Source organism: Echiichthys vipera (assembly GCF_963691815.1).
Source record: "Echiichthys vipera genome assembly, chromosome: 11".
NCBI lineage: Eukaryota > Metazoa > Chordata > Actinopteri > Perciformes > Trachinidae > Echiichthys > Echiichthys vipera.
The window spans coordinates 12,091,799-12,105,271 of record NC_139836.1 but is presented as its reverse complement, the minus strand read 5'-3'; the positions used below and the strand labels follow the sequence as shown (position 1 = coordinate 12,105,271).

The 13,473-nt window shown below is 40.5% G+C and overlaps 1 protein-coding gene across 6 annotated transcripts in view; it reads right to left on the bottom strand.

The window, feature by feature from the left end:
• Nucleotides 1-11,924, bottom strand: part of lyst (lysosomal trafficking regulator) — a 60,788-nt gene extending 48,864 nt beyond the window's left edge. For all 6 annotated transcript variants that reach the window (XM_083923557.1, XM_083923560.1, XM_083923561.1 and 3 more), the window contains exons 1-3: nt 11,833-11,924; nt 9,498-9,772; nt 28-116 (exon numbers count right to left, since the gene is read on the bottom strand). In XM_083923557.1, coding sequence (XP_083779683.1) covers nt 28-116; nt 9,498-9,578 — 170 coding nt within the window. In that variant the 5' untranslated portion in view covers nt 9,579-9,772; nt 11,833-11,924. The remainder of the gene's footprint in view (nt 1-27; nt 117-9,497; nt 9,773-11,832) is intronic.
• Nucleotides 11,925-13,473: the final 1,549 nt, after the last annotated feature.

Genomic DNA, 13,473 nt, shown 5'->3' with positions numbered 1-13,473 from the left:
AGATGTTTAAATAATAATGAGACCTACCAGAATTTCAGTGCATCTTTACTGTTGTTGGGGTGATGCTGCACATAGTGGAAGAGACAGAGGAAATTCTCCAGACCCTGAAGGCTGACCTGATGAGAGACAGATAAGGCCAACACGGATTATTACATTCATATGACAAGAACTGAAATGAAAAATCACACTACACAAAAACAGTAACCTTTCAGCTGATAACCCATTACAACATTACTCTCAATAATTTGTAAGGTCTGTAATCATTACAGAGGATGGTAAAGTCATTTAGATTGTGATGCAACAGCCTCTAATGTCGTTATGTGGAACTACTGCTCCAATATTGATTTATCAGGTCAGATGCAGTGCTGGGTACATTTGATTTCCCCTAATCCAAAACACAATGGAACCAAATAGCACCCGTTTGTACTTATACTCACATTTTCATAAAAATGACACAAAAGAAGTCAGTGCCCAGAGCCACAAGTCATATTTTAGATATTGCATTTTATTTCTGAACAAACTCCCACTGTTTCTAGTCAAATTAAAGGCATATGAGTCATTACTATGAAAAATATTTGGTAGACAGGACGGCATATTCAAATTTCTAATCGCAATCAGCAATAAAAGATGGAGCAAAAAAAAAAAGACTATAAAGAAGCGATCAGCCTTGACGTAGTGCATAGTTCAGAGTGGCAGAATGATAAAGCACTCAAAGAATCTTTTACCACCACAGCTGGCAAGGCAATGAGGACTTTCTATAAAAGTGACCTGACCACGTTTAACCGCATTAATCTTCTCCAGGGTAGTGTGTTAATATCTTCCAGGCAGACGTGCGATTCTCTAAACCAGCGCCCTGCCTTCCCTTACGCCACCCAGGAGCTAGTTTTACTCCTCTGCTAATCTGAAACCACTGACTGGATTCATTGAGACAACACTGATCCCTGACTGATGTGGCTGTGCTGAGTGTCTGGGTCACAAGTCCAAAGAACAGACACCACACAGTACCATTCATGTTACACAGTCTGACCTACGTTGGCATTGACAGAATACTGACAGGATCAGAAAAAAACAGTCTGTACATAAAATTATCTAAGATCAGAGGGCTATACTTATAAAGGGCAGCATACAAAAACCTCTATGGGTTCACAATTAATCTGGCAAGCTTGTAATCTTAGTCAATAGTATGCAAATTCAACGCACACTTTTCGATTTTTAAGTCAGACATCAATATCAAACGTTATTTTTTAACTCCAACGGTTAGTCCCTTTGATGTGAGGCAACATATGAGTCTTTGAAATGAAAGCAGAAATTTTCCTTTTTCATTAGACACGTTTTTAATTGGACAAACTTAAATTGTACGGCTATAATTTAAACTTCGGGAAATGAACCAATCAAAATTCTCTTTGTTTTACCTCTCCATTGAGCTTCGGCCAAAATGAGAGATAAACTCACCATTAGAAAGTTGGTTTGGAAAAATATATAAATAAATGCGTACACAATTATTAATGACACCCTTAAAAAACCTTAAATTGTTTTCCTACTTGTGCTCTACGACTGGTGGTGTTCAGCTTGTGCTCTGCACACTTTAAAACAATCTGTAATTAAAGCTAATCTGTGAAGTTTTTGATGATTGGTGGTGCTATGAAGCGATAGTTTTTCAAGTTTTAGTTTGGATTATGTCTGCACAGAAGAACGCACGTGCACGAACATGAGCATGCGGGTAACACGGTACACACTCGCCGATCGTTTCACGCTGATCTACTGATCAACAGTTTCTGGCGGTAGCGCCCGAAAAAGGATAGCAAAAGCCATGAAGAAGGGGACATCAAAGGGATATCAAAAACACACTAGCTTTACAAAATGTTTCATGAGGAAAGATTAATAGATCATTTTAAGATAGAACTCAAGGATACACACTGAAGTTCTACATAACTTTTGTTTATTTATAAGAAAAATCCATAGAGGTCCAGTACTAGCCATCAAACAGATAATAATGTATTATTATTTCTGTTGCATCTTACTTGCACCAGCATTAGTTTGCACCCTTGGATTTCTCAAAAAAGTCAACCTAGTAGTAGTAAACAGCAAATGGATTATTTTCTTCTTTACATGACTGCATCTGTGAGACTGATTCACTCACTCTCCATGACTAAAACACAGGACGGAAACTTTGAAATCAGTTATTCAGGTGTCTGCTGTTTTGTCACACCTCCGCTTTTGCTTCTAACCGGCACAGTGAGGACAGGGGCCGAGGCTATTCTTCTGACCAAACCCAGCTCTGTTGTACAGTTACGTGCTGTGTCTACTTCCTTCCTGTGTCACAACTGTCAAAGCATGTTTTTTGTCACATTAATGGCATAAAAGGGGATTATTTGTAACTGCAAATACACAATATTATATGGTGCATTCACAAAAGATGAAGACACTCACGTCAAGCATCCTAAAACTTTAAGTTGCAGGTGATGACGGTGCAGAGTTGACTACACTCACCGGGGTCAAGGAGGGGCAGAGAGGGTGATGCTTCAACAGCTGAGGTAACAGCCCACCCAAGCAGCAGGGAGGGGATGGGTGGGTAGGTAGGTAGGTGGGTGAGTGGGGGTCACTGCACACCAGGGGGCTGGACAACAGCACACAGGGAAGACGGAAAGAGGAAGAGAAAGAAATGCATGGATCATGAGAGAGACAGGAGAGGACAGAGGAAAAACATGAAAGCTGACAAGAACATAAAAGGTGAAAGAAACAACAGCAGCAACAAATGAGAGCAAAGATAAACAAGGGGAGTGACAGCAGGAAATCAAAGCTTCAAGGTTCCAAAAACTATTATTAGCTTAATAAATAAACCCTGGAGCTATATGCTAGAGCTGTGCACTCAGTCTATTAAAGTTAATCTCCCAAAAATGAGCACCTAAAATGAGTTGGTTTGTCCTTGTGTTTATCAGTGTACCTGTGGTGGCCGTATTCCTCGCATAGGGAAGGGAAACTGAGTGGTTCACGATAACACTAATTTCCAAGCAACAGGGTTGTTTTTTTCCCTCTGAGGGTCTAATCCAATATTACAATGCACTCTGCACAAAACAGCCAGGGTGATTTGATAATGGAAAGACTGCCAATACTGATTAATACAGCTTGGAGGGGGACATCAGCCATGCACAAGGCTCCGAGAACACAAACAAAACGAAAGCATCGACCTTTCCTCTGCAGTGAGGAAAGGTCTTTATTTCCCTCTTCTTTATTTGCTCATTTGTCATGTAGACATATGCAGACCTACTGTAAAGGCCGTCTGGAAATTAACTCACTGCAAAAGTACACAAGTGAGATGATAAGAGAGACACAAACAGCATAATTTCATCAGAAATGAGGAAAACAACACTCTTGCTCTTTTTCTTGCATAGTCCAGGAAGGTCAGAGGTCATTCAGCTACAGCTACTTGCTTAAGGACACCTCAGAAGGAAACACATTTGCTTACACTTGCTTTGTTTGTATATTGAAGTCTGTAGGTTTTATTTTTTTATTTTATCAGAGGGTGGCTTACCATAAGAGATTCAAATACTGAAAAGTGCGACCAAAGTTTCCGTAATTGCTCCGACACGGTGGCTGTGACCTGTGCCTTTTCCCTTTCCTTTATCCAACATAGCAATCATGGGAGGCCTAGTCATGGGAGTCTGATGGCTGAGTCACCCACACTGGTACAGACTTTCCTCTTAAGATTTCTTTGTATAATTGGGTAGACTACAACTTGGCAGAGGCAGTGAAAGCGATGTGATCCTGTCCTCGTGAGAGAGGATGTGGGGCGTTGGTTATGTAATGTTTTTTTCCGGTCTGAGATCCCTACTGATCTAATTTGACATTTAGGTGATGAGCATCATGAGGAGCCCCTAACGTTCCGCATTTCCTCCCAAACTGGAGTCAGAGAGCAGAGCTGCTTCGCATAACACAACAAATAACTTTTTTTTTACCCATTAAGACACACAACAAAATGTCCACAGGCCACCATGAAAAAGCAAGTGTGTTGTTTTATTTTTTTTTCATCAGAACCACACTGTGACAGACAGTGACCTTTAGTCGAGCACTGTGCAGGAAATGAAAACGTGTTACTCTTTGTATCATTGTTTTCATTAGAGGGAGATGGAGTTCTAGCTGGTGTTGGTTAAAATTATAATCCACGCAGACGGCTCTAGGCATCCTGTCCTCTGGTGGACTGAGAGTCTGTTTTTGAGGAAGACATCTGAGCTGATAACATGCTGGGTGGAAAGACACAGCAGTGGTTGGACTCAACACAGAGACAAGACATGAATTATTCATCCATTTAGTCGTTTGGAACAGCCCCAGAGACCAGAGCCAGTAGGAGTTAGGTTGGACGTAATTACAGAACAATAAATGCAGATGTGAAATAAGTCCTGTGGTCAACTAGCCAGCATAACAATGCGATTTCGCTCAAGAGATATCGGTAAACAATATACTAGAAATCATGAAAGTCACACCACATAAAATGAAAATGATCAACAACATTTTATATGTGATGATCACAAGAAATCATGATCAGAGCCTTACTGCACACTGCACTTGAATGTCACTCAAAGAGCAATGTCAAATAATTTAAAAATTGTAGGAATATTAAGAACAAATGGCTGTGGAGGCAATGAAACAGCTTTATCACAACAGTACGTTGCCCCATATGTTTAAAGTTAGTGGGCCTATCATTTCTAGTGTATGTTTTCTCAGAACTTGAATGTGTCGTGGTACAGGTGATTTTGACATAGTAGTTATGAAAGAAGAACTTTTGGTGTGAAACTCCCACATCCCTTGGGGTTAGGCATTACAAACACTGAAAACATGTGGGCTGAGGCAGCTTTAGGTTACTTTAGAAATTAGTTATCTGGAAAAAGTCCCATAAGTCACTAAAATAGTGACTGGCAAGACTGGCAATGTAACTGTACTGTACGTCCATTTTTGTTTTGCTAAGAAAAGAAAATGACTTCCTTTAGGCTACATTATGATACTATCCACATAAGAAGCCCCTTTAACACATGCGCTGCAACCTTCAAAAAACAGGGTGAAGTATCATTTCATTATCATCAGTAAGGGCAGGCGCTGAAATTCAATTTAAAAACATTTAATTAATTGTTTCTGACCAAATTTCAAACTGGCTACGAGACTGCAGTGTTAACCATGTCTTATCCTGCCTCCTGCACATTCTACCCTGCACCACCTCTAGTCTTAACCACAGAGTATTTCCAGGAAGTCAGAATGTGTCCATCTCCTGTTGTGTGCTACACTTGAGAAAGGGAAACCTCGGACAATGTCGGCACCTGATTTGACAGAAGTTGTCCAAGAAATGGCTTCAGAATAATCCTGCAATACCAAATGAGCGCAGGCTTAAACTGACTTTATGCAGATAATAAATGTAAGATATGAGCTAGTCAACGTCATCCAATTTATCCATTTGACTAGAAAATGACAAGAGCCCAATCAAACCTGTGGTAGGCAGTTTATTTTTGACAATGTTGGGCAAAATAATCCAGAATAATCTTTCGTCCAATTGTAATTCAAGTGTTGTGGCAAGACTAGAGAGACAGAGAGAGACAGAGAGAGACAGAGAGAGACAGAGAGAGAGAGAGAGAGAGAGAGAGAGAGAGAGAGAGAGAGAGCGAGCTGCAGAAAGACCTTTCAGTCTGTTTCAAACGAAGAAAAGTTTTTTTTTTCCTTTTTACCTACTGCAGCTGTAACATAGCAATTATTTACCCACATGATTTTCCATTATCCATGCTCTTAGTTTCTCAGATGTGAAATATGATCCATACACATTATCATTAATTGCTTAAGATAGCTAGAGCACTTACACATATCACATCTGAGCATAATGACGAATAAACTAGACAACATAATGTCTCTGATAATACATTCATAGAGATAATATACACAGCACAGTCTTTAGTATTCACTACCTTTCACGTTATGCTTTGCTCGACAAGTTTAATCTTCTTTAGACAAGGATTGAGGGCTTTACCACAGAAGGAACGTAAAGCACAGAACTAAGCTTAGAAAAGGTAATGACAAGTGATGTGAGTGGAATATGTGACCGGGGCTGTCCTAATTCAGAAAACCACTATTTTTGATCAGCGCTACACACAAGTATCGGTTGTAAGAGATTAAGCAACAATGTACAGACAATAAACAGTTATCTTACAGCTCACCGGGATTATAAACATGAATGTCACAGTAACTGTACTTACAAGATGAGTCTAATGCCCCTGCAGGAACATTTCTTTTCAAATGCAGGTCAGCCATTTCTATGCAAAAAAAAAAGCTCAATTCAACCAGAGTTAACATCAGCAAAAAAAAAAAAAGAAAACCCTGCAACTGACTGAATGCAAAGTGACAGAAGATTGAATCCAATTCTGCAAAGATCAATTAGCTGGAGCGTCTTGGAACCAGAAGAGCAGAAAAGCGAAGTGTTCCAAACACATCACACTTTTAGGTGTTTTGAAACATCCTGTTAACTCATAATGAAACTGAACAATCCACAAGCATTACAGTCTGGTCTCTTAGTTTGCTCCTGGCTAGGTAACCATACTGCTAAAATGACAGTGCAAATCAATCTTCTTACTTCTTCTTCTTTTTTACTTTTACTTTCATCTATAATTTTCATGCTCTCTCGTATCACAATAGCAGAATGGCACGTGCTGAACGACTGTGTACCCTGCAGTTACCACCTCAGACAATTACATTGCACTGAGCAAAATAAGTTGTATCTGACATACAGACAAACAATCTCTCTGGTTTTAAGGAGGAAAATCTCTAGTCTCCTGTTTGTCCCTGTTTTCCCTGTTTGACGGGGGGTTTTTTTTGGGGGGGGGGGGGTTAAATCCGTTTGAGTACTTTATGACTGAAGAAAAAACTACTCAAGAAAGTGGAAATTGCACTGAAAAAAGTATCAATTGATTCGAGAAGGACTGTCAAAACAGGAAACAGAAATAGGAAGACTACGGTCAAGAATGAGGTCATGTGTAAGCCTCTCCCAATAAGCAACCAAGGCATCCCAGGTCATTGCACTGTGAATAAGTGACAGAAATACGAGCAAGAGATTAATCCTGATAGAGATACAGATAAAAAATCAACAAGATTAGAGACAAGAAAGCAAAGAATAAAACGTGAGGGGGGTAGAGAAAAACACTGAGGCTGCAGCACCAGCACTCCCACACATGTTTGTGGCATCTTTAATCTTATTGATACAGCTGCAGGAGAACAAAAAAGTATTTTGGTGAGATCACCAAAATTGCAGGGCAGAGTCTCGCTGCCTGGTGGGCGTTAAAACGAGGGCCTTTCAGTCCGTGGACAGCTTCTATGATCACTTAATCATGTTTACCTGTATACTGACTGCAGTGACGCCACAAATGGTAGGAATATACGCTACACACTTGTGCACTGATTGGATTGGCAGAATGAGCTGTAGAAAAATATAACGTGAAAGCACTGCAACAGTATCCACGCCAGTGCTATCGCCTGTCACTGTGCGTCCCCATCAGATTCAATCAGGGGGGAAAGCTACTGTATCAGCTAACTAGAGAGGACAGCTGTGCTCACGTAAGCATCTCTATTCTTTATGCATCTCACACTCACACTCACACTCACACTCACACTCACACTCACACTCACACTCACACTCACACTCACACTCACAACTGAGAAGGTGACAAGTTGAGGAGCAAAACACAGTCACCCCAAGGCAGTCGTCACAACAAAAAGTGACGTAAAAAGTTACCATGAATGGAAAGGCAGAGCCTGCTTGCCGCGGTCCAAGCGTTAGCTATGACAACTGAGAACCAGCCAGTACCGTTTTCTGATATACTAATGCACACCAACACAATTAACAAAGCATATAGGCCATCACAGACATGATGACTATAGGAGGAAGGAAGCCATTATTTCCAAGAATGAGAAAAAACCCTACAGGCTTCCTCAGCACTCATTAGCTTTAAGAATGATAGCAGGTCTGTCTTTTAAGGACAACTCACGCATGATAAATCAAAAATAATGGACTAATATTATGGCTAAATCAGCTCATCTGCGCGTGAGTATATGTGTGTGTGTGTGTGTGTGTGTGTGTGTGTGTGTGTGTGTGTGTGTGTGTGTGTGCGTGTGTGTGTGTGTGTGTGTTTGTGTGTGTGTGTGTGTGTGTGTGTGTGTAGGACAGATCAGGCAGCCTGCAGTCCGATCCTAATCCAAGTCTCGTGATCTAGCTGCTGTTAGTACTCTGACAGCAGGAGGGGGTGGTGAAAAGAGCTGCAGTGGCCTGACGGAGAGTTCAGAACCACTGCCACTCACTAATACACCAACACACAGGAACAAAAGCGCACTTGCGCAACACTCATAATAAGCAATCTGCGGTTTACACCTGCCTCCACCTCTTTGCAGTGACTCACTGCTAGTCCTGCGCGTCCTGTGTACCAGTTACATTTCTGGCTCTGAGAAGTGGCGCCCAGGGACTTGCAGGAGGATTCAAGGCATGTACCATCCAAGCAAGGAGGGGAATCCTTTTCTTTCAGTTATTTGTACTGCTTGCTCCTATCACAATAGCACAATGACACATACCGAGTGACTTTCAACCCTGCAGTTACCAACCTCAGAAAATGATATATAACTCTGTACAAAAAAAGTTGTACCTGAAGACAAACAATCTCTCTGATTTTAAGGAGGAAATCTTATAAAAACATGCATCTGTAGTCTCCTGTGTGCCTCTGTGCAGATGTTTCATTTGGAGTTTTTGGGGGTATTTGAATTAGTTTAAGTAACGTTTAAGTTAAGAGTACAAACACTTACATACAGTTAACACAAATGTTATTTACTGTACCTAAACTCCACATATCCCTTATTGTATTTCTGTTAAAGAATTCATGTAGAGAAGAATTAACATTCAAATGTCTTTTTTGTTTACTGCATCATTTCCCACAGCTGCACAATTTATTCAGTGTGGAACAGCTGAGGCAAAAAACAGGAGAGTCATTTAGGCAGAAGGAGTGGATTAAAACAAGCTCTTTACGGTGTTTGCTATTGTTGAGCCAATCTCATAAGGACACCAGCACCATGGAGTCCATGAGTAATATTTGGATTATGGTGTGTCAAATTAACATTTTAAACAGACGAAACCCTCATTATTCCACTGTGACCATTATTCTGTATTTTCACGTTGTATTATGTATACTTTTCTATTTTCGAATTCAAAGTCAATATTGTACACGGCCAGTTTTGCAACTTAAACACGATAGAAACTAAATACTTTGTATCCATCAGAATAAACACAATATACCAAACTACACTGATGACTCTGCCAATGACATTTCAGGGATCTTATGGCTTCTCTCCCCAGGCCTACTGCCTTGTGCTCCTGTAAACTAAAAAAGTAAGCATCAGCACCACCCAGAGAAGGGCCCCTGAGCCTGTATCCCATCATAGCACACATCTCTCCCGCCTACAGAGACTCTGCCAGCATCGCCTACCTGCAGATCCGCTCCTTGCAGTCTACAATCCATGTACTTTTCCCACGCGTACGACAGATCAGTCTGCAGTGGATTGGCCATGACGTCCACACCTCCAGGTACAAGACCAGTCAGAGTGTTGAGGGAGTTGGGGATGACAAAGTTCTTCTTTCGGTGACCTCCTCGATCCTCCAGGTGGCTGACAGTGCCCCGGGCGGTACCAAAAGCTCTCCCGAGTCAGTCATAGCAGATGCATGATTCACCGCGCTTGCTTTGCCACTTTTAAATGTGTGCTTCTGCAGAAAGATACAAAGTACCGAAGGGTTAGCAAAACACAGTGGGCTGGCGAAGGCTCTTCCGCTTTTGGTCAGCTGCTTTATGTCCTGAACCTGACTTTAACCCGAACCTCAAGACGAGCTTGACACACTGTAGCATAACCAAAACAAAACGGACTCTACTGAGCAACACACTCAGCTAGCTAGCTACGCTAAGTCCCTGACAGAACCTGCGTCAAGTGCCCAGGCAGGTTGAAGCATCTCGTTTCCGGCGAGGGATTGTGTTTTCAAAATAAAAGCACAATATCACTAGAAAACATTTTGTTTAGAGCAGGGGTCTTCTTCGTTTTTAGGCCAAAGACCCTTTATCTGAAAGAGAGACGAAGCAGGGACCCCCTTCTACTAATTTACATTGAGCTGCCTATTAAATCGGGCCTAACAGCTATGGTGACCTAAAGCATATACACACAGCTTTTTATGGTGTATTCAATACTAAGACATTATAATGATCAACTTTAACATATTCAAATATTTATACCTATCATGTGTTAATGTTAAACATGCATTTGAAAGGCACATTGAATCCTTCAGCTCGATAGTATCTGTGCATGGCTACTTTAGTGGCTGCCTTGCTTATAAGCCAGTAAAATATCATCAAGGTTGTGCAAATGTATTTATTTATTTCCTCACAAATATATTTTCGCTAATAACACATTGCATTCATGTTAATGTATATTTTAAGACATTGGAAAGATCATCAAACAATTTGGCGGACCCCCTGCAGTAACTCCGAGGACCCCCTCGGGGTTCGGGAAGCCCTGTTACAGTTAGATAATTACTGCATTTATTGAGAGCTTACAATCCTCACAACCGCATTTAGTTGAGAGGCAGTTACCGTTTTCTCACATTTATAGAAATAGAAATAAAAATAGCTATATTACAGATTTTAATATGCAAGAAAGTTGTATTTAGAATGTTATGAAAAACAGGGGGCCACATGTTTAGAGTCAGGATTACGTGGTTTATGAAATAAACAACTACAAGATAAGAAAAAAATTGTGATTATAATAGCGACAATGATATTCCACTGTGAAGACAAGAGGAGGAACCCTTTAAGAGCCAGAGTTTACAGAAGAAGAACTTTTGCAGAGGGTCACTGGAACTCTAAATATGGCGTACACTTTAACTGAAATGGATTTTTTTGGCGAGCCCATTTTTTTAAAGGCAGCTAAAATACATTAAGCGTGCTGCCCCCATCCACAGCAGTACATTGCATAGCTTCAATAAAGGAGCTCCTGCTGCTTCTCTAAACTGGCAGTGTGCTAACTGACATCTACTGTGGGTAACACACTGACTGTTGTAGTACTTCATACAACCCCACATCAAAATAGCCAAACCATCCCCTTTAAAAACAGTTTGCTGCAGAACTTGACGACAGTCCTGCAGGATCTCAGAGGCTTGATTCGAAGTCGACGCACTGTTTTAAAGAATCAATACAGTATCACAAAACATAATAATGTAATACTTAAGTGTATCGCTCTCTTTTATACACCCTATTTGGGAGTTCCTCTTCGTAAATTTGTTGTGACATGTTTATAGGATTGATATTAACTACATAATTGTTTGTAATGTACACTTTTCATTCCAAGTTGAGGAATGAATTGCTTCAGAAAGCGGTGCAATAAAAGTCTTATTTTGAAAGTTCTGCTCGGCAGTTGTTTGGTTGTTGTTCTAGGTAACTTGACCGTGAGAAGCAGCAAGAAAGCGCGATTCATTTAACCAGAATATTTACACAAATACCCCATTAGTCTCAGAGCCGCTATACCTAATGGCTTCTACATTCTATTTTAATGAACAAAACATGTTTTTCTGAGTTTTAGTTCTCTTATAAACAATCCTATCGTGATCTGTTGTTGCACCGCATCATCGCACTGTGCAGCTGTCAAAACTGTGTTGCAGATATAAACCAACACACGTTTAAAGGCCTTCACCTAAATAAGCAGATGGTCCGGCTATAGACACACCTTTCTTTAATTGAGATGACCCAGTTTCGAGAGGAGATCATTCATTTCCATACATACCTTCGTTTCCCATGAATTAAAGCAGCTAAAGCTAGCCTTCGTCCAGCAGAGGCCGGCACATTGTGATTTTGCCCTCAGTGCTGACTGCAAGACAAACCCACTCACTGCCTGCCGTTAATATCGTCACCGGCTGACACGCCGAACATATCTTGTGATGACGGTCAGTCACAAAAATATCAAGTTAATGAATTCTCCCCTTTGGAAAGTAGAAGTCAAACTGTGATCAATCATGTAAGAGTGAACAAAAAGATGCTGCCTCGCATGCATTTATCCAAAAGCTTGTTGACCGGGGTACAAATAATCCTCGCAGACAAATTTGAGGGTCATCACTGCGTAATAATAAGCGCTCACAGCCGGTGTCAAGCCCACTGACTTGTGTTTGGCTTCCCATTGGATAAAACACTACTAATTCCCCAGTCAATCAAAGCATTTCCTATAACAATGGTGGTGCGTTTGATGTCTGGGTACAAGAAATACTAATACTAATAATACAACAGCAACTGGCAGCCCTGTGTAACCCATGCAGTCATTGCATGTTTAGACCCTTTCATTTTATATAAACTAATTTTCATTTTTCAATGCACTATGGCAAAAATATTTTCTATATAACCCCCCACATACATGCTTGTATAAATCCAGTGTAAGTATGAGTATTACTTATCCATTTTTGAAAAATAAAGGAAACATTTCCTAGGTCTACTTGTCGTTCATGTATAGTTTTCTGACATTTTATAGATGACAACACACACATGAATCAACAATGAAAACTGAGTTTCCACCCTGATAGGAATGATGTGGTTTCAACAAGTTTGCAGCTCATGTGGTAAATTGACCATATTCCGAGTTTATCAAGAGCCAGTTAATGCACCACTGACGTAGGCACGTGTCGGTGTCTCCCCTTTCTGCGTCAGTGGGAGGTTGCAGCACTGTGTAGCATCAAAGCGGAAACGACATGGAACTGCCACATTGTATTTTGGAAACAGGCCTTGATCGCTGATTGTCTGCTCCTACTTGATGTGAAATAAAGATTTCTAAAAAAATAAAAAAGTTTAAAAGTAAAGAGAACAATGAAGCAAACGCTTGTTTTTCCGCAGGTAAAGGCAGGTGACAGGTTTCAGTATGACTGGTTAAGGAACATGATCTGACATGATGAAGGGCTTGGTCATTAATCCAGTGTCCTGGGAAATGAAATCCACCTCGTGTAACGTTTCACTTCTTCAGGAGTCTGAGTCAATTATTCCAGTACATTTCTCTTTAATGACTTAGAAATAAATGATAATGTGGGAATATGATATCCTGTGTAATATAACAAGGGGGCTGAACAATAATAGGACTGTCATTTTAAAAGGGCCACAAGCTCAACTCCTAGAGAAATATTTTCAATTATATTACATGTATAAATGTGATCTTGCAAACATTTAGATATTCTACATGTTTACATATAAATTGCCTCCGACATGTAATTTGTATTACTGTGGGAGATAGTGAACATGACAGGGTTTACTGTAGTGCCACCCACTGCAGCACACCATCACATATATGTGTAATGAACCATAACTAACACACGGTGTCACTGTTATTACACTAAAGCCACACACAGCAGGCCAACATGTTAGAAAAAATGTTTATTCTTTTGCTGCC